Source organism: Aythya ferina (assembly GCF_964211825.1).
Source record: "Aythya ferina genome assembly, chromosome: 1".
NCBI lineage: Eukaryota > Metazoa > Chordata > Aves > Anseriformes > Anatidae > Aythya > Aythya ferina.
The window spans coordinates 63,328,832-63,351,029 of record NC_140296.1 but is presented as its reverse complement, the minus strand read 5'-3'; the positions used below and the strand labels follow the sequence as shown (position 1 = coordinate 63,351,029).

General features: G+C 36.6%; 1 protein-coding gene and 1 long non-coding RNA gene across 3 annotated transcripts in view; one reads left to right on the top strand and one right to left on the bottom strand.

Moving 5' to 3' along the window:
* Positions 1-65: 65 nt before the first annotated feature.
* Positions 66-22,198, bottom strand: part of CUL4A (cullin 4A) — a 35,938-nt gene continuing 13,805 nt past the window's right edge. For both annotated transcript variants that reach the window (XM_084494942.1, XM_084494943.1), the window contains 13 exons: positions 21,787-21,869; positions 18,831-18,898; positions 15,821-15,939; positions 13,176-13,368; positions 11,683-11,787; positions 11,138-11,248; positions 10,723-10,808; positions 9,606-9,713; positions 8,314-8,427; positions 7,117-7,222; positions 2,380-2,552; positions 1,428-1,580; positions 66-1,103 (listed from right to left, as the gene is read on the bottom strand). In XM_084494942.1, coding sequence (XP_084351068.1) covers positions 1,008-1,103; positions 1,428-1,580; positions 2,380-2,552; positions 7,117-7,222; positions 8,314-8,427; positions 9,606-9,713; positions 10,723-10,808; positions 11,138-11,248; positions 11,683-11,787; positions 13,176-13,368; positions 15,821-15,939; positions 18,831-18,898; positions 21,787-21,869 — 1,515 coding nt within the window. In that variant the 3' untranslated portion in view covers positions 66-1,007. The remainder of the gene's footprint in view (positions 1,104-1,427; positions 1,581-2,379; positions 2,553-7,116; positions 7,223-8,313; positions 8,428-9,605; positions 9,714-10,722; positions 10,809-11,137; positions 11,249-11,682; positions 11,788-13,175; positions 13,369-15,820; positions 15,940-18,830; positions 18,899-21,786; positions 21,870-22,198) is intronic.
* Positions 2,560-6,636, top strand: LOC311422210. The gene is made up of 2 exons (XR_014685224.1): positions 2,560-5,171; positions 5,244-6,636. It is a non-coding gene; the product is annotated as an uncharacterized lncRNA (long non-coding RNA).

Genomic DNA, 22,198 nt, shown 5'->3' with positions numbered 1-22,198 from the left:
TAGTTCAAATCAACTTACATATATACAATATGTAACAAAGTACTCACAAAATCCTTAGTCTTTCAAGACAAAAAACTATGCTTTCACAACATCAAGACCATAAAAGTCTGTTTTTTTAAAAAAGTTCTCGATTCTTAAAGTGGAGCACGCTGTACAGTAGTTTCCCTGTGATTTTAAAGGCAAAACTAAATGTTACGGCAAGTACATCAACAGTGATAAAAACCAGTTGCCCTAAAATGAGGTAGGGCCTCTGACTCAAATCTAATCCTTGCCACCCAACCCAGCAGAAGTAGTAATAAAATAACAATCCATATTTTCGCTAAATAACCCAACAATTCACTACACACACGAACGCAGTTGTCCTCTTGGCACATAAAGGATCTCACTTCAAAACCTGATTTATCCAAACCAGACTGAAGTTCATACTCATTTGAAAGAAAACTAAATGAACACAAGGTCGAGAGTTTTCACGGTGCAGAATTTCAAAAATTCAGTGTATTTCAACAACACTGTTTGTACATAAATGTTCATCAATTAAGGGTTTTTAAAAAGTTACCCAAGTTGTCACTGTAGCTAAAGAATGCAGCATATAGGGTCTTTACGGATGCAGTCAGGAACACAGAAATGAAAAAAAACAGACTTGCATCCATCACAGAAGCATTTCTTACACAGGTGATTTTACCTTTCCAACCAACTTCAATGACAATTTTAAGTAAATCTGTAAAAATAAATCGAGAAGAACCCAAAAGAACAAACAAATAACTAAAGGAAATAAAAATGCGACATTTAAAATTAGTAAGGAGTCTTGACAAGGATGATCAGTTACCATATCATTTTGCTTCTTGTCCACAGCAGTGCATGCAGCTGGTTGAATAATATACATCAACCTGAAATCTGCTAAAAAATAAAGTCTGGAACAGCATAGGTATTCGGTGTCCTGAAGATATATTTGGATTTTTTTTTTTTAATTTGTATTTTTTTTTTTTAATAAAAGTATTTCCTCTCCATTATGCAACATAGTGGTACTGATTGGGGTTGTCTTTGTCTCTCTCCATATAGTCCCTGTCAATGAGAGACTCGATCCTCTTTTTCAAGTCTCCAGGCTGCAAGAAAAGATGGGATTAGTGAAACAGTTCATGATACAAAGGCAAATATATTTTATTTAAAAAACAAACACACACACACAACCAAAACCAAAAGACAGGACAGCTAAAGACCACATAGGAATAGGAACTACAGTGAATAGCTAAACAGAATTTCCTGCTGATCCTTTAGCTTTCTGTTCACATGCTCATTTTAGTACTTGAACCTTTGAATTTGATTCAGGCATACTGCACATTTCTTACTCTTACAGACAATCTGAATGGGAAAGTATATGACATATTTTTAGATAATCCTAGGATGGTTTGAAAAACAAAATCACTTACCTTCACTGGAAATTTCAGTTGATTATACAATTCAGAAACAAGAAGATTATGACCGAGAGTCTTTCTCATCTTCATTATTCGTACAATAGCAGCATCAATCTGGTATTGTCTGTCTTGGAATACTCTTTCAGTTGTGCTAACCTGTTCCTCGACCTAAAGAACAATACAACACCATGAATAATTACCTTTCATTACTATTATTTTATCCATTATATTTCTGCAGTTAACCTTTCCAATGAAAGGAAACTCATTCTTGTCCAACTCTGAGACAGATGCAGACCTCGCTACATGCTCATAACTAAGTGATTCTGAAGAGTACTGCTAAAGCAAGCCAGATATAACATTAAGGATAATGTAAAGAAAAAATCATGTCTTATTTTAAATCTATTTGATAAATTGAACTAATCCATAAGAACTCACTTCAGATTTGTAGAACACAGAAGAATTTGACAGTCCAAATACATCAGGTCTTCAGCATTAAAAATGCTCAACTGATTGGACTTTTTACAATTTTATTTTAACACACAAAGACCAAAAGGAAACAACTCGATGCTAATTAAAACACGTCAGCTGGTGGCAAGAATTGGGATTCAAGTAAAACAAATATATCCACTACAAAAGAAGGGACAACCCTGCCCTTTTAATAACACCTCCTAATAAAGGAAGGTGACATTTGATTAACAAGTTCAGTATAGTACCAGCACTCCGGTCATACCATGAAAGCTTTTAACATGGACTGAAACATCTGCAAGCTCCTATCAATTTAACATAACAGCATTTAGATGTGCAGGCACAGGAAGAAGGAACCTGAATTGGTTTGATTTCAGTGAGATTTAGGATCTTTATTGCCTCCAGTCAGCCAGCCTGACTACCAAAAATGCAGAGATTCTGTCTCTCCGTGTGGGACATGGGTAAACAGTCAACCAGAATGAATGCAAAAATAAATACATACTGTTTCTTTCATCTGGATTTGATTGATCTTTATTCTAAACAACTTATGCTTGAAATCACCATTAAAGATGAATTTGTCTCCATCTTCTACATCCTTGCCCTTTGGATTTTTAATCAATACTCGCGCTTTCCCACAAGCTAAAGACTGCAAGGTTCTTCTTAATTCACTGTCCTCTGTGAAGAAGTTCAAAGTACAAGAGAAAACAGAACAAAATGTTAATATGAAAAGTTTTATGCAATTAATCTAGCCATCCAATTTAAAAAGTTATTGTTTTTTTTTGTAATGTTATCTTCTTCTAAGCTAAGTTCTAATTATGCAACAACTTACAGCCTTCAAGCTTGGCCTCACACATATCTCACAGGCAGATGCTGAGAGTGTGCACAGAACTCTACAAGTCAACAATGCAGACTCAGACTCATCTCAGCAAAGTTTCTATCCAACAGTAGTATCAGAAAAAAATTCACAGCAATGTGAGCCTGGTTTTATTGTTGTAGTTTTGTTTGGCAATCAAAAGAAAAATCCGCTGATGACAGGAAACTCAAGCCAGCCATTTTATGATTTCAACACTCTTTCTAAACACGCACCAGAAATTATACACAAATAATAAACTAACAAATGAAAGAGGAAAGAAGTTGATAGGAAGATGTTTTGCGAGAAGGTACAGCTGACAGCTATTATAGTTGCAAACTTCCCCACAAGAAAGTAGTGGAAACAAGGGGGTGAGGAAAGTTTTATCCATTAAGATTTAAAGCTAAAAGCATTTGGACAAGTAGATAAAACAAAGTCTAAAATATAATTACTAGAATGTTTTGAAGTCTCATCTCAAGATTTTGCACTACAATAACCTCTGGAGTCTCCCAGAATACTTTTATTGACAATATATACTTATCACCGAATGTGTCAGATCTGAAAAGTTTAAGAATTGCAGATTTTGCAATCTAGTGCTGAAATGCACAGAATAGTTGACTAAAAGATTAACAGTTATTATTTCTAAAATACTGTAACTTTCCCATTCACACAGGATGACCAGTTCTTTTAAAACAAAACAAAAACCTCCAGCTGTTCTATTACTACTAAAAAAAGCCCAAACTCTAAACCAAACTCTAAACTTCATGCTGTTTCAAACTTTTTAGGTGTTTCACCTTTAGTAAATACAGACTGATGCCCAGGCCCAAACTCCTGTGTAAGGATGCTGTTAAAAAAACCTTACAGTTCCAAGTGTGACCAATTGATACAGATGAGGACAAAGGAGGAAAAATCTTCATGATTTTGGGGGTGGGGGTGAGGATGTTGTAATAGTCCGTAAGCCACTTTTCTACTTCGCATGAGGAAAAATGTATGACTTTCTCACCCAGAAATGTGTAAGCATTTCATGTTAGATGGGAACGGAATTTAAAGATACAATAGGCAAGTACTGCTTTCTGCCATACAAACTTTTAATTTCTCTATGTTAACTTCAGTAGGACTCTAAGTAAACCAAATATTTATCTGAGTGGCCCTATCTTCTGCTGAAGTCTGTAAAGGAGACAGGAAGACGTGACTGATAGACAGGAGGAACCAACATGAAGCAGCTTTCTCAGGAGTTCCAATAGGAGAAGAAAGAGTACCAACGCTGCCAAACTGATTTTTATAATTCTGGAAAATCGCAAATGATTTACACCTCATTCCAGTACGTGATTCATGAGGCTTTATTCTAAGAGGTCCATGGGAAGATATTAAATAAGCAGAATATGGGTTGTGATTACATTTATGATGTTCTCGATTAAAAATCAATGTACGTGCAAGAAATTGTGGGCTGACAATCTGAGTTGATCTGAAGTTCGAGGATGACAGCTTTAAGGTCTGCCATTAATCTCAGACAGCTAACCCTGTTTCAGTTGAGACCAGCTGCATTATATGTTATATGGAGTAGATCAAAATGTCTGGCTCTGTTACATATGACTGCTAATCTCTGCATGTGTAGTTAGTTATTTCCTCCCTCCACAGATGTGTTCGTATTCAGCAACGCTGGTTGTCATCTGATCTCCTGATTGTTCAAGTTGGAGATCCTTTTGTAACGTTTAAAAGTTTCAGATTTGACCTTCCTAAAGAATCAGCATCAAATCTGTTGCATCTTTTTCAGTTCATTAATGACTACATTGAATAATAACACAGGGATCCCAATTAGGAGCTTCCTTCCACTGTGAAAGTGACCCATTCATGTCTACTTGTTTTGTCTTCTAATCAATCATTCACCCGTGACAAGAATTCCCTTCTCAAGCCATGAAAACTTATTTAAGAGCTTGTAATGAGCTCTTACCAAAAAGCATTCTAAAACCCAAGTGTACAATTACCGTGCATATGCTTGCTGACTCCCTCTAAGAAGCTGAAAGGGAAATTATGTGTCACAAATCATGCTCTTCCCTAATATACACTTAGCCATGAGCCTCTGGGTGAATACTATCAAGTGGTAGTAGTCTAATTTACCATCAGATTTACTAATCTGTCCTGAGCCCTTTACTAACACTTAACTCAGTGCTTTATTCTGTCCTGTGCATTGGGTGCAGCTCCCTGGACTCTTCTGCCGTAACCACCAATGTGCAAAGACTGGTTAACACCTTGTAACAGGTCTCATCATAAACACACATCAATTAAGTAACAACTGCACAAGGCTCCCAACACCCCCTAGAAAGAGTTAGCACATGTAAACACTGAAGCAAAGGAAGTGGTTAGACACAATTCTTTAGAGTGGGGAGGTTCAGCATCCCTGTCAGCGCTTGCTTTACAACATAACAGTTGTCCTGGATCAGAAGGTCCATCCACACCAGTGTCTGGTCTCTGACAGTGCCACCAGCAGGTGTGCACAGGGCAGTGTCAGAGAGAAGCTAACACAGGAATGCTCTGTGCTTCCCTGCTGCTGCTCCTCTCCTCATCCTACTGCTCCCTGAGCCTCCAATTATTTAGGGCTCATGGAATTCCTAAGGCAGAGGCAGCTTCCATGCACTGAGGTACCTTTCCATGCATTGCTCGTCCTTGAATTCTCAAAACTTCCAGCTTTTACAACATGCTGTGGTCAAGTTTCACGGGTTATCACTGCTGGGCAAAAATCAATCAGGGTACTGCTCAGCAAATGCTGAGCTCCCCTCAAAGCAGCAGGAGGCAGTGAGACCTGCTTCTGAAACCATTTCAAGACTCCTCTCATTTAGAAGGGAGACTGCTAAATGGGAACGGGACCTCTCTAGAGAAGCTCTGAATGCCTTGTGTGGGTAGAATTTGGAAGAGTTATTTTACTTCAGGTATCCTGGTCTCAAGGGCCCTGTGAGCCATGAACTGTCCTCATTCAGGGTTTCCTACACCATTTCCTCATAAGAGAGAGAAACAGAGATGACATAACAAAGGCAGCTCCCAACTATCCATCAATTCTAGCCAGCTGCCTTAAAAAGAGTCTATTGAAATCCTTCCTATTGTGCTGCGACATCATGGATTTCCACGCAGCAGATTTTATCTGTTGCTGTAAGGCAGCCAGAATGCAAGCGCTGAGGTAAAGTAATACAAGGTGAGAATGCAGGATCTGGATCAGGCTTGTATGAATTTCTGTTTGTTCCGTAGGCCTTGTACTCTGACCTAATGAGTCTCTGGACCATCCTGATGCTTATCACTCACGATGGCACGCTTTCTCCAGCTCCCTTACCATTAATGGCACAGGTGACTCAGCAACCTGAAGATTCAAGGCTGAGAGGCTGGAGTATCTAGGCTGTGCTGTGCTGCCTTCTGAAACAACCTGCCAGACAATAGGGATTCTTGATACCCCATTTTTACAATATTTTATAAAATGTATTTACAGTATTTTAGTACTTGGGTGTGTTCAGGGACTTTTTCAACAATTGTTTTATTGGGTTGATCTCAAGGTTCAGCATGCAGAAAGCTACTGGGTATGACCTGCTGGTTGACGCAGAGAGTTCCCAAGAATAAAGAGATGAAAGGGTTATGCTTTTTAATGCCAATGGCTGTAACTATTTCAAGAAAGTGTAAAAAATTAGAGAACAAAACCAAAAAACACCAAATAAAAAACCCTGAGAGGATAGATCCCACTAGTGGTTAAAAAGAAACTTTTCTCTTTTTGCCTGTTGTTCTTTCTATCTTCAGGTTCAACCTGCAGAGAGGAACAGCTACAATGTACACTCACTACCGGACACTGCTCTTTTTAACAAATCAGATGTATTGTAAAAAGGGAACTCCAGCAACAGTAACGGAAAAGAGAAGGACAAGCTCTCAGAACAGTTCAATTGCAAATAGTCATAGAAATACAGAAGTATTTAGGTTGGAAAAAGACCTCTAAGACCATCTAGTCTAACCTTTAACCTAGCAATCACCCTGATATGACAACATTCTTCAATCATTTTCGTGATATGATATTTGAAAGTGTGATTAAACAAAAATAATCCGTACATACAGCTAGTCTTTATCACAACGTGAATTGTAAGAATTGCAATAATGTATTTTGTGAAACTGACAGGTTGTTAGTAGTACCATATGCTACACACCTCTTACCATCTACTTTATGAAACATTTTATCTAAACCAGGAAGTATGAGCAGTGTATTTTACTCATCTTTTTTTGGTGTCGATATACTGTTGGCTTACAAAGTTTGTCCTACTGATTAAGACAAATTTCTTAAAATTAGGCCCTTTACCTACAGATTCGTAATCAGCAATCACTCAGTGAATAAATCTAAGAATCACAAAGTATTTTTCTTACCTATACCGGTGGCCATTTTAATCTCTTCAAAACTGAATTCGTCTCCTTCATTGAACATAAGCAGCACTAATGTCTGAAAGAGTGATACTTGAAATTCTTTCTTTCCCTAAAAAAGAAATATAAAATAATTAGCAGTAATATTCAGACCATTTTCTCTCATATCCCTTAAATCTGATAAGCTACAGAAGCAATACATTCTTTTTTATTTATTTCTAGAAGAGAGGGGCATTTTTGTATGCCTATCACACAGAAGAACTTGCTCAAAGGTAGCATTAAAGAAACAGGATATTTAAAAAGTTTTTTTTTTTTTTGTTTTTTTTTTTTTTTTACTAATCTAACAGTAATCTAACAAACCTCACAAGCTCATTAGAATGAGCTAACAATGAGGTCACATCATTTACTTCATTTCATTACAAATTCTGGCTTTGCTACCACCAATAGCAAATCTATTTTTTATACTTCACCCTGTATTATCAGTAGCCAAATGTTTGTATGAGCAGGCAATGAAAAGGAAATAAATTCTTCAGACAGATGTACACGCTGTTGTCAATCAACAACACATATGTCTTACTGTTACATAATGACAAAATCTGTAAGTTTCATATTCACAGTGAGCTGGTGAAAGAATTCAAGGTTGTGGGTTTGCCTTTTTTGTCTTGCTCTGCTTCAATTAAGCTGCATTATTAGCAACACAAGATCTTCCATGAGACAAAACAAAACCACATTAAGAAACAATGTGGTTATTTAAGACTTAAATAATTCAACAAGCATTTAAATTTTAACCAGTCATCACATCACCAACGCCCTTCAGTCTCTTTTTGCAACAATTAAGCATTCTATAAATGTCATCAGTATTTCTAAGATCAAAACAATCCCATATTAAAAATAAGATGCTCTACTATTTCTCTCTTTAATTTCCTGCTTTATTACAACTCTCTTTATGTGAATAAACAATAATTCCTATCAAATGAATATAAATGTTACTGCAAGGTATCACACTTTTGTCTTTAGATCAGTTGAATTTCAGTTTAATTATAAAAAAAATATTATTTTTGTGCAAAATAACAATATTGAACTATGATTGTTCCTCCGCCAAACATGCTATTACCTTGATAAAGAAAATACTGAACATGACTAGATTCCAAATAGTTGACTTCAATTTTACCCCAACAGGCTAAGCATTAAACACGCACTTACTTCCTTAAATTCTGCCTTCAGGACAGCATGCCCTAAAGTGGTCTGCCACTGAAGCTTTCGACCACTGTGTTTTCCTAGATAAAAGGTTTTGAACACCTCTTGAAGCTTTATCATCTGCAAAGCAAAGAGAACAAAGCTTATTAGTGTTTTACCAGTACAGTGATGCTGGATGATTTCACATTTAATTTCACTGTTTTTTTCTCAACAATATTTCATAATAAATGTTTTTGTGAGGAAAAAAGCTATCACTATTTTAGAGAGCTAAAATTTGCTCTCAAGTACATTGTTACTACTGTGTACAAAATAAATTCTCAATTCAAGTATAGCTTTCAACTTCCCTGATTATTATTATTATTTTAATAAATATGAAATGAAACATCCATAATGGGTTTAAAACCTCTAAAATACTGGTTTTGTCCTGGACATTTCATCTGACCAAGAAGTCACAGGACAGGAAGCATGCAGCTCGCACCTATACACTGACTACTGCCACCTGCTCTGAAGTTCTTCCTTTTATTTGCCATATAAAGTGTCAAGTCTTATTTCAATGCTTGAATCCCAAGTAATTGGTTTCTACTCCTCCATTTTCATGACTCATTGCTCAGATTGGATCCTTCCACAGTAGTCTGCTGTTGAGGAAAATGTGGCACAAGAGCAAATGCACAAATGCTTCCACTGCTCCTGAACTGAACGGGATCTCCACCACCACCTTTGGCCTCATAGGTGTTTGCTGCTCTTCAGATCAAGCAAGGTATCGCAGGAAACAGGACTCCAAATACGTATTTCAACTTAAATAACTATAGGTATGAGCCTTGCAAAACCTGTACACTTGGAAGCAATCTTTTTTTCAGACAGATGCCTTTTCAACACAGTGGCTAGTTTCATGAGAGACTTTGCAGAGAACAGAGGAAGGATCTTATGGAAAACGAGAGCATGCAGTAACATAACTACTGGCTGGATCAACATGCATAATCAATGCAGTTAAAAACTGATTATGGTGAACTGTTTTAAACTTTTAAGTGCTTGAATGCAATGTTAAATAAGTCACTGATTTTATTTTGATACTAACTTAAGACTAGTTCTATTTAAAAAGTGAAAAAAGTGAAACAATCACCTAAAAAAAAGTGGATTTTACCCACATTATTTTTTTTGCAATTTTGAAATCTTTAAAATGAGAAAAAAAATTAAAAACTTAAAATCTCACAGAAAAACATTAAACAAAGTTCACCCTATGATAGTGATCATGATACCATTACATAATCTGCATTTAGAAGGAGAATTCAAACACTAACCTCTGAATTTAAGTGGACTTCCATAGGTGTATAAGTTGGCCAATATCCCATAGTTAATATATTTACTGTCAGGTCTATATTTCCTGGGTCGCTTTGGTTCTGCATATACTAAGATACAAGAGACAAAAAACATCGAAGTCTACTGTTTGCATGCTAAATTAGAAAAATATACATACTTAATTTGAATTAGAAATTTTAAATTAAAAGGGTAATGATGAATTCCTACACATCACATCCTTAATTACACATGCTCTACCAAGATTTTGAATTTCACGTCTAGTTAATGCCCCACCAACAACCTATTTCAAACACAGCAAGTGACTGCAAGTAAAAAGAAAATAACAACAGACACTGAAGTTCCCTAGACGACTGTCTGTATGAGGTATCAAGGTCAAAAACTTTAACCACATGCAAAAAAAAAAAAAAAAAGCAAACCAAAAGCTTTTGATCAGAAGCCAGGGCAACAATTTTAAGATCAGAGTGATTCCCTAGCACTTCAACATGTCTGTGAGACAACACGTTTTCTTGTAACTTCAGTATAGCAACAGTCTAATCAGGCTGCAAACTCTGGGATAGAAAAAAGAAAACAAACTACAGTATTTTATTAGTGGAGTAGCTGTTCTGGGTCAGACCTCTAGCCCAGAACTCTGTCTTCAGTAAGGCCCCAGAAAAGGTACTCAGCAGAAGCATAACAACAGGGCAAGCATACACAATATTTCCTCAGTCACTAACAGTTTGGAAGTTCATGGGCTGAGATATAAATTATTTCTATGCATTGTAGCAACATTCAGGGAGTTTTTCTGGCTCTCAAAGAATTAGAGCAGCAATAGTTTCCAGAATGAAGGAATAGGGACTTTAAAGGATGTCAACCAACTAAATTACTATGTGATATTTAGACTTTATTTCACTTTTAAAAGAATCAAATAAAAAAGATTTTATCTGAGTAGATATAGAATAAATTATGCTTTATAAATGGATCTATAAAGAGACTTTTACTATGATTAGGGACTGCTCAAAAGCTGCGTCGTTTTACTTTAGCTTAATCCAAAGTATAACACTATTTAGTGCTTCCCCATCATTGTTGAAAATTTAGCACGCAAACACAATCTGAATGTACCTGCTTAAACTGAACCATGACATCTTTTGACAGTTCCATGTCCTTGAACATGCCCTCCAGTTTGCTGGTAAAAGCAGCCCCACATTCTGTCATACAAATTAAAGCAAAGATCCCACAATTACAACAAGCACAGAACAAATGAAAGGTTTAACCGGAGATAGCTGAGCCAGATTTGCCGGGGTCTAGAGCACCCACACATAAATACAAATTCTGCTCCTACACAGGTATATTAAATGAACCAGTCAAATATCTGAGAGGTCAGCCCAATAGCTCTCGCTGAGCACAATGAAAGTTGTGATATGCTCAGCTATTACTTAAGATCTGGCTTGTTACTTTTTTAAAGTATGAGACCATATGTGTTCAAATTTACAAAAAAAAGTATTAAAAAAATTAAAACGCCTCTAAAGATGCCTACCATGTTTAAGCTTTGACAACATGGACTTTTCAGCATCTACTGATGCACTTTTTCCAACCAGCAGTCTTTTTGCCAAGTCCTTCTTATAGAATGCCTCAAACACATCTTTACCTGCATGGAAATGGGAGCAAAACATGCATGAAATCATACATTCTATTTGTACCATGGCACTTCAGGTTTGTGACACAAGCCTCTCTCATGGCATGTTGATCAGCAGATCAATATTCACTATGCAACAGCAAAGAAAAATATGCAGACAATAAGTTCTTATTATATTTGAATTATTCTCTTGACATACCTATTTTTAAATTTACTCCAACTCTTTGGTGTCTACCCAGAGACCATAAAAGGTCTGCAACTCAATCTCCAGAGAAAGTTTGTCCTCCCTGTTGTGTTTAATGTGCTCCTTCCAATGGAAAGAACCTTGAATTTAAGACTAATTCTAGCAGAACGTCACACTACAAAGATCTCTTAGAGGAATAAAGTTCAGCTAGTAGCTAGAAAAGCATTTTAAATTGCATTAACTTGGAACAGATATTTCTTACCATGAATAAATCTAAATATGATCATGATTTTGTCAAGGATTCTTTCCAACTCTTCATCTGTCGCTTCTTTATTACCAGCTCTTAATTTGGAATCCACATATTTTGCTATAAATAAAACATTTTAACAGTTTAATTAAAAATAGAAATCTAAAGTCACCAACTTCAGTGTTTCCCACTTGAAATATTACCATATATTACAAAAAAGCAGGATAAGTGGTAAACTTTCTCTTTTCTGTTCTCCCTATGTTCAGGGGAATGATAGAGCACTTATTGTACTACTGCCATAATGGAAAAGCATCACAAGAAGGAATCACCCAAGGGAAAAACAAAGGAATAGAGTAAAATCATTAAAATTAATGCATTAGAAGTTCCCACATTCTGTGCTGTATTCATTGCAAACACATTACTTGTTGAAAGACAATGCTTTGGAAGTGTATAATGCATATGAATGTATTTATGAGAAACAGAAACAAACAACACAAAGAGGACTACAGTTTTGTAACTTTCAGCAGGCTCCTCTTGCTCCTTGCCATGGTATTTTTTTGTATATAAAAAATTAAGCAGAAGCAATGCTTTCAAGTTAGTAGCTTCAGAATGACAAACATAACGTTAAGCCATGAATTTAGCTAAGTACTGACTAAGCCACATTAGTATTTCTATGCAATCTTCTACTGGGGTAGGATGGAAGCCATTGCAATAGCTGAAACAACACAATCCACACAGAACAGCAGGCTGCATCGTGGCTTTAACCTGCATTCACTAGGTTGTCCTACGTTAGGTTTGTTTTAGGATGAAGCCACAAAACATGGTGAAGACAGTCAAAAGAGGGGAAAAAACTAGGAGCAGGATCTTCTCGTGGTGTAAATGACATGATTCCCCTAGCTGCAGGCAAAACACAGCCTGAACAGCAGCTTTTGCTAGGTCAGGGATAATTCCAGTGAAAGTACTTTTACAATATTTTTTTATTATTTTTCCCTTAATGAGATCTAGTTCCCTCTTCAAGGTACTGATTACTTTTTTTCCTCCTTACATCTGAAAGCTTTAAAATTGTTCTCCCAATTTCAGCCTTCCATTCTGATGATGGGCAGTACTCACTAATTTCTGAGAGATCTGTAACATTCACAGAGCTTGTATACTACCAGGCAAAAATAATTCATTTTTTTCTGCTACAGCTGCTCTCCCCCCAGCCCCTGCCGCCACTCGTAGGATTCGCATTGTGTTCTCTGAGCAAGTGTTAGCACCAGTCACAGGGTAGTAAGCAGAGCACAGAACAGCAGAGGTTGACATGCTCCTTTGGGACGCTGCACACACCTAACAACACACCCGCGCCCTCGGTCCCGCCGTGCTCCCGGGTTAACTTTTGCCTGGCACCCCCAAAGCGAGTCTCCTAAAAGCAGGACGCGTACTGCTATTACACTAGCACACTCAGCAGCAGCATCTCATCATGCTTTCTACAGACTTTGGAAATATTTTACAGAAAAACGTTTGTGTACCTATCAATTCTGCAGGCTTATTTGGTCTCTTGTTGATAAATGTTTCAAAGGACTCCTTCATCAAGTTTATAAATTTTTCATTTTTCTGAAAGCACACTTCTATGATATGGTCCACTTTATCCTTAAAATCTAGTAGCTCTTGCACCATATCCTTGTCCTTTTCAGGATTAACCACTATTGTTGTCCCAAAGTTCTGCAAAACAAACACTTTTGATAATAAAATACTTTAGAGTACTACCTATCTCCCCCAACAGACACATTCACGCTTATAAAATTTATCATTAGAAAGAATAAAAGTGTTACAGAGCTACTTATGTGACTTCAAGTTTTCAAAAAATGAGATGCATTAAAATTTGAAATAAAAACCCAGACACACATTAAATGGATTTCAAACATCAGCGTTTGACTTAAAGATTATATACATTTAAGACAGAAGCTAAACAAAAATACAAAGTAGACATGACTGTACGATGCACAAGTTCACAGTTAAATACAGAACTACATGATTCATGTAAAAGAAATTATATGGAAACTGCCTCAGAAATGTTACGTGTAATGGAAAGCTTTGCACCATTCTGCTGAAATCCACTACAGAGCCCTACTGACAGGGACAGGTGGCTGAAATACAACTACTGCTCAGCGCTCCAAGATTGCTCTCAGGGAGGGCTACAGACCCAAAAAACCCAGCTGATTTGTGACAAAACAATTTTCCCATTTGCAAGGAGCCACAGAGTTGGCTTTCTTTTCTTGTTCATTTACTATCCTAACATTAGGAGATATAACATCATTTGCCCACCAAAGCAAAATGTCCCATAAGGGAAGACCTGAACCTATCAGACCTTTTACAACTGCTTAATAACACCAATCGCTGCCCTAGACAGAATGACCGGTTTTCCACCATGGGAAAGAGCAACATTGGCACCGTAATAGGGGAATACTATTTAACCCGTATATTTACATCAACTAAAGCACATTAACCACAACAGTTAAAGAGAGATGGGAAAATCCCTCTCAAACCTCAGAATTTCCACTTAAATACCTAACGATCCACTGCAATCCTTCTCGAAGATCTTTCTTGAGAACCATTTCCAAGTGAATCAAGAGAAAAATGAGGCTGCCAAGCATCCTTAGACTTGCTATGTACATCCTGCACTGAATACAATTTCCCTTTCATTAACACAGCATCCAGATCTGTCTCCACCAGTTATGTTCATAAGTTGCCGTTCCACAAATGGCAAGCTGAGCTACAGAGAGCTAAGTGGCATGCCTGAAATCATAAAGTGGTGACTACAGCAGAGCACAGATCTTCCCCCCAGTACTCTGTCCCTATGTGCTTTTTCTTTCTCACAAGACAGAATTTAAGTTCTTGAAGCCTCACTTTGATGAAATCTGTCATACAGAGTGTTGTCAAGGAAAAAAAAAAGAGCAACTTGATAGAAAGTGCAGATTTCTGAGCACGTAAAAAAAAGGTTCTTAAAAATGAGGCCATGAAAGGTCTGATTCTGTGAGACATAAGGCATGATCAAGCCATCTAACTGACTTGCTGCTGAAGGTGAGGGCCTGCTCCTCCTTCCCACGGGTTCCTACCTGTCCTGAACTACTCCTTTTCTTGGGCCAGCACCAGCACTGTTCTGTGAGCCTCTCTAAGCTCACTAACCTTGGCATAACCCTGACTTTGCTCACGTGCAGTTGTTAAAACACATCATAAAAAGAAGTCTATGGAGCAGCAGGGCATGCAAGTGATGGAGGAGTGTGATCCAGGAGTGAGGAAGATGATCTGGGAGCCAAGGCAAGCCGTTCAGCTGGCCCAGCTGACCACAGATCCACAGGGACAACACCCTGCTGAGCAATCTGCATCTCAATTTTGGGGGTGGAGGGGAGACACTGCCTTTCTCCTATGTGCTGCACGTAACTCCAGGTATGGGTGCACAGGAAAGTCACCTCCCAAACGAACCGATGTTGTGCACTTAGCCCTGAAGGTAGAGGCACCCATGGACAATTCAGGGGAGAACTAGCACATCGGGAGTTACCAACTCCAGAGAGAAGTATTTTCTGCGAAGCTTTGCTACCTTCATCTTGCAAGAGCACTGGAGTGAAGTTCTCTGTGGCAGCGTACTACCTGCATATTATGACTAACTAAACAAACCAGATACCCCACTTTGATAAGGGATTATTTTCAAAAAGAGCATTCCTTTCAAAATGGCTTTAGCATTCACCTTAGTGCAGCTGGTTACATGAAACACTGCTAATCTGCAGCAGGCCAGCTGCATTCTGGTGTTCCATGTATGTAAAACATTTGGGTGTATTTGTACCAAAACTCAACATCTACTACAACTCAGCATACTCTTAAATAGAGCTATATGAGCATTTATTTAAAGTACAACAAAATAACTTCCTTGCATATTGTTCAAACCTATATTGAAAGCACTTTCCAAGCAGCTAGGAATTAAAAATCAAAACTTAAGCGTTGCTGTTTCTCACCACGTGATCATTACTGGGGATCAACATACCATCAAGCATCAACATATTTGCTTAAAACAGAACTTTGATGTATACACCTAAAAGATATACTATTCTTGTTTCTGAAAGAAGAAATCTATGATAACACCATAAATTTTGAGAGTAGCAACAGATCTTTGAAATACCTTGATGTATTCACTCCAATGTTGCAAAAGGATCTGCTGCCCCCCTTTTACCCGGCTGAACAGCTGGTATGTCTGGGTCAAGTCTGATATTCTGTTTTCATCAAGCAGGTTATCAAGCCCTAAAAAAATAAAATTAGAAATACAAGCAAATTAGAAGGGAGTTACATAAACACATTTAGGAATACATCAGAAAACCAAAATCTCTATGAAATACACCAAAAGCATAAAAGTATGAATTTTTAAAGACTAAATTTCTGAAAGCAAGTGTTATACTCAAGATTAACATACTCCCTTGTTTAAATTGGCTGAAATGATTTACATTATGATATTATAAAACTAAGTCAGCTGAAGTACTTTCCCAACAAGGTGTTGACTCTAAGCCTTTTGCAGAATGTTTATGAACAGTACTTGATTTTAAGAGCAGTTTTATCAAAAGAACTCATAAAACCTCCAAAGAATGTCAAAAACAGTAGGTACACTGTCCCAAATTTAAAATAAAGACATACACTTTGCAAGATTTATTTATTTTTTTCCTGTAGTGTTGAGCCATGTTTTTAGATTAAGGACGTGCATAAATTGTCTGTGCTCATACTGATGTAATAACACACGATTACAAAGTCCTTCCAAGCAACATTTCCCTTTTATCTATTCACCCTACGTGAGACTAGGCCTTGGCCTAATGAATAAAGAAAAACACAAGGCTAAATGTAACACTTTTAACAATTACATACACATTTTAACATTTGAGAACGTGGTGAATTTAGGCCCAATGTAATCACAGATACATCGTCTGTTATCAGTGACAATAGGCTTTGGTAAAATGTTAAGGTAACATCAAAGATTTATGCCACTGTTCAAAACCCAGAAAGCTGGATTTTACACAAGTTGACAATTTACATCAGTGTAGCTGACACTGTACAACTGTTCTATTTCATGCACAAAATGTACTTTGTTACTTCCAATTTTTAAACGGTATTAGATTACAAAGGATTTTCAAGGACTACTTGACGACATGACCCCATTTTCTACTCTCTTCTTCACCTTAAGATACTTCCATTTTAATTTATCTACATGTTCAGAAAGGCAACCAGTATTCTAGAATGATGTCAGGTAAGCTTTTGCCCACGTTGAGATACCAGAAGAATTAATATACTTTAGAAGTATATAAGACAACAGATTACAAAGTCTTGAATACATGTTACTGATTTCTTTTGAACACTGAAATTAGAAAATGCCCATTCCATCATATCCAAGCATCATCTCCTACTCATTTTAGGAAACCAATAAATACACTAATTGCTTTGTTATAACCTAGCTGATAAAGTACAACCCTTCTTTTTCCTCCACCATATAAAATGCGTGATGGAAACAAGCATTTTGTCACATACTTGACAAATGAAAAAAGACATTTAGGTAAGTCCTCTGACACAAGGCTTCACACAGCTTCCAGAAAACACTGTCACAGCCTTGAAAAATTTTATTGTACTCACAATGAAAAAACCAGTATCTATTCAATAGAAGTTGTAATAATACAAGAAAATAAAGTTTCTCATATATACCCTGCATTGGTAAGATTTTTTTTTTTCCTGTACCAAACTGACTACATCATATGCCTTCTCTCCTAAGGAACAAAACCTACAAAAGGCAGTATCTTCTTCTACTTGCACTGAATACTAGAAGTATTGAATACTGAATACTAATAAGTGGATTACAACGTGCCCTGGATCAAACGAATGCAGGAAGTTATGTAAGAAGTGATGTTAGACTTTCTTCTTTTTTTCCTCTAAGTGTACACATAGAATGTAAAAATAATCCAACAATATTACAAGTCCCAAAATATAGTGACTAGAAAAATGTATAATTTTCTCCATATTTACATGGACACTGCATATACATTATAAACCAAAAAAGAGTGCAGACTCTTTTTTCAGAAAACAAGAACATGTTTTCTGACTACACCAACTGATATACAAGTATATCATTGGAAAAGCGACTTGAAAATAACACTTGAATTAAAAAACAAGCAAAATCAGCATTTAGCAACAAAACTATTACTTATTCTTACCTTCTATTTATGATAAGCTTAAGAATAGCTAAGATGGAGTAACCATGCTCATTTTTGTAAATGTACTGAAAACAATATAACCTACTCCCAGAGAAGTTCAGTGAAAGCTGTAAGCATGCATCTTTTGTCCCCTTTGTAAAGATAGAAGTGAAAGGTGTGTGCAAAACAATCTAAAAGTATTAACAAACATGGACGTGATGGAGCTTGAAGATAACAATAACAGTTCTGCAACAGTAAAAGAATACATAAGGATACACTGCTACAAGATCTAAAGCCTAAAAGATGTCTAGTGCTAGAAAAGGAAAGGATTATTTAAAGTAATAGAAGATCAGACCAAACCCAGGAATTCAGTGAAAAAAGGCAAAGATTAAAAGTTAAGAGGAACAAAGAAATGGTGATTTGAAGATTGGTATCTGAATAGGGAGTTCTTAAGAAGACTGCAGCTCAAATTTAGAATTGCCAGACAGAAGGCAAAATACAGAAAAAAGCTTATGAAGTGCATCACCTCTGAGTGTTGTCAGCTCCAATAGCTCATGATTCTTTAACTATATAATCACAAGGATATGTAAAGCTATTGCACTTGAGCTGTGTAGTCATCACACAAAAGAAACTACAAGAGTAAATGCAGCTTTCATTTGGAAGTTGATATGAAGTACAGGAAATCAGCAGTTACAAAGATTTAATTCCCAAGCTCCAAGTCAAAGGGGACTTAGAGAGTTCATCAAGCTTTACAAATACGGAGTTACATTTTAGGTATTTGTTTCCTCATGGAGGATCTACTTGTCACAGTGGGTGTGACAGTTTTACTGAATTGGCTTTCTGTGTCTATGGAAGTATTTTCCACAGCTATCATTTCTCATGAAATTAAAGATGTGGATTCTGAAGTTATTGCAGAGTACAAGAATCTGTTGTTTATCAGAGAATTCATTATTTTTTTTTAAATACCTTTTTGCAAAATAGCTGTTAAGTGTTCTCCTAGTAGCTGTTTCTCCACACAAGCTATCAGTGGTTTCCTAAATAAGGAAATAAAAGTATGTTAGAAGTACCACAGCATAAGGAAATTGCATCCTGTCAGAATATACTCGTGAGAAACTTAAAATAGTGTACAAAAATCAACAATTTTCTACTTGAAACAAAGGCTACAAATTAAGAAAAAAAGTCTCATGTGTGATATAAGAAAGAAAGTTATCCACGTATACAACTAAAAAAGAAATTCAGTTTTCAATAATAAAAACAAGAACAGAACAGTAAAAAACAAGAACTATAGAACAGTAGAGAGAAGTTTAATATCAAAAATCTGTATTAACAAAGTCTGGAAAAAGTCAATTTGACATTTTTCTTGAAAAGAAAGAAACCTTCCAAAGATGTGCACTCCAAAACAACATGATACCATATACACTTGTGATGCTCAAAACTGTCTATTTTTATCCAACTGTATTATGCAGCTAAATAAATTGAGCTAGAACTATAATACTCCTCAAATTGGCTAATCGTTTAAAATTCACATTTGAAATCTCCCCTGCTTTTCACAATTAAATATTTTTGATGCATTCCCTTTAGACAGGGCTGAAAAATCCTGACAAGTTTACCTTTCCATCATTTATGGGCTAAAAGAGGAAAAAAATGCCTGAAACACAAAGGTATAACTGATTTCACTATCTACACTTCTACCATTGTTTATCATACGACAACAACAGACCAAACACTTCCTTCTGTGTTGTTTTATAAAACTGGTTCTCAGACCCTTAGTTTAGATTTTCTAAAAGAGAGGTGTTCAACTCAGATTGATGGAAGCCTGTTAGGTAGTAGCATCCTCTTTAAGCCCCCACCTTTGCTAAAATACCTCCTATTAATGATTTGCTCAGCATTTAATATACAATACACAGTTTTAGTCCCTTCATCTCAAAAGATTAAATTAGAATTTGGGAAGGTCCGAAGAAGGAAACATGGACAATTAGATTATATAACAGCATCTGCAAGAGAAATATCTGTACACATCAGGAGCCTTTGATGTGGGAAAAGGTGAAAAGAAAAGGGCTGACCACTTCCCTTTCCAATACAAGATTTGGGGACATCAGTGATGGTACTGGGTGTCAGACTTCAAGTAAACAGAAGTTTTATCATATGGTTTATATCAGATTTATCATATGGTGGCTGGTGCTCTGCGGGATCTCCTGGCCAAGGGATGTCATAGATGAAAAAACTTAAGTGAGTCCCAGTGAGACAGCACAAATATGTGAAAGAGACTCATTGGGTAATACCAGGCATGCAAACAGCATCAGGTTCAGAAAATACGATGAGCTGCAAATAGGCAGATACTAGGACAGTATCAGGGCATCACATACACTTTCCTTTGAGTGCTTCTAAGTGAACGTGAAAGACCAGTTAGACAGACCCTTGGTCTTAATGCATGTCTGTTTTCATGGCTACTTTCATTTTCCCTGAAACTTCCAACTACTGCTGCCTGTCTCCAAGAACAGGAAGATTCAGGGTTGCATAAAATAACATCCTTTGCCCCGAAAGACCTATTCACCCTACAGAGGAAGTAAGGGTAATTGGTCTGCATGAGACAGAGCAGTACTTCCTAAGAAGCAGACAGACAGTACAAGTATTTATCTTGACATCTAGCTGATGAATGAGCATAATGTACCTTCTGCACAGCCTCAAAGTATGCATCTACTGACCAGCCAGGAGATTTGCTTATTCTGGTCAGCTGTCCAGAAAGAGGCACGTACTGGTGGGCTGAACAAATCACTCAATGATCCACATCAATACACACTCCACACATTGCACAAACATGTTTTAAGTATTCTGAATCGTGTTTCCCATGCTGGTTTTCATTTCTGTCTAAAGTTCAAAGTTACTAACTAAATTTAACATCCTTCCTTCCTGCTCTCTTCATGCACACCTGGGGAGACAGTATGACCTGAGGGCAACTCGAGGGCACTAATTTTAAGAGCTGCTGTTTCTTGATGCAAAGACAGGAAATCAGTGCAAAGCCTTCTAAAAGTAGGTTTCTAAGAGTATGACTAAGGACTAGACTCAAAGCAAGGACAGTGTATCCCTGCAATCAGCACTGACAGGAAGACGACAAGTTCAAATATGCACCATTACCTCAAGGGCATTTGCTTAGCCTATCATTTTCTTCATATATATGTATACATACAAGTTAAAAAAATATATATTGTTATTCTTTTAACACCCAATAAAATGCCAACATATTAGCTAAAAAATGAAAGAGAGTTTGGGGGCGATATTCTGAGTTAATTTTACTTGCTTATGTTGTTTTAAAAAAAGGCAACAGCTTGCTGCATTACATATAAATTAAGTATGCATTTATAATCTGTCAGTGACTGTGCTGTAATTCCTGAATGCACATTCTTACCCCAGCAAAGCACACGCTATTACTCAATAGCTCAGGGAAAAAAGTGACAAGCTACCTTGCACAATATATTGGCAGCAGCTACACCAAAGCTGATTCTACTTCAAACATCTTGCAATGTTTGTGTTCATGTTCTCTATCCTATGCCATAATTTAACTTTTTTTCATCCTCCCCCTCCCAGTGCATGTTCCCATATTATAATCACATGAATGTTTAAGATCAGCTATTACTTCCATAATCCAAGTTTCAGTTATATAATATTTTTAACTTCAAATTACACTGATATTTTTTTCCAATTTCTCCTCTTGTACTTAGAGAGTATTCTGATTTTAAATACAGCAAATTTGATAAAAATGAAGCCTGAAAGAAAAACCACTACCAAACTGTATCAGTGCTGTCAACAAGATAATATCTGTAAAATACTACAGAGACAGTCTGTGTCTCTACCACCATGAATAACCACACTGTTTTATGAAAGATGCTTGACTTTTGCTAAGAATGACAGAATTTGTACTGACTGTGTGCTGTGGTCTAAGTATGTTATCACTCTGTCTCCTTCTTCTTCCAAACGTTTATTAACATGGTGAAGATATTCTGGAACCTAGTAACAGAAGAGAATGACAAGTTCAACAGATAAGTACAAAACCACAAAAGGCAGATAATGTTTCACGGTGATAAATTTAAACTATAAATAAAGAGAGTATTAATTGGAAAAGACTATTCCACCACAATGTTGTTATACATTACATAAATATCTACACTTTAATTAAACAATACTACTTCGTAATTAAAGTATTATAACTGCACTTCACAGAAAGAAGCAGATAATCAGAAATCTGAGGTTACTGCTGAGGAATTTTTTTTCCCCTCAAAAACCAATGAGTTAAGCTAGTCCTTAAAATATCAGAGAGCATATTTTCAGTTGGTGTG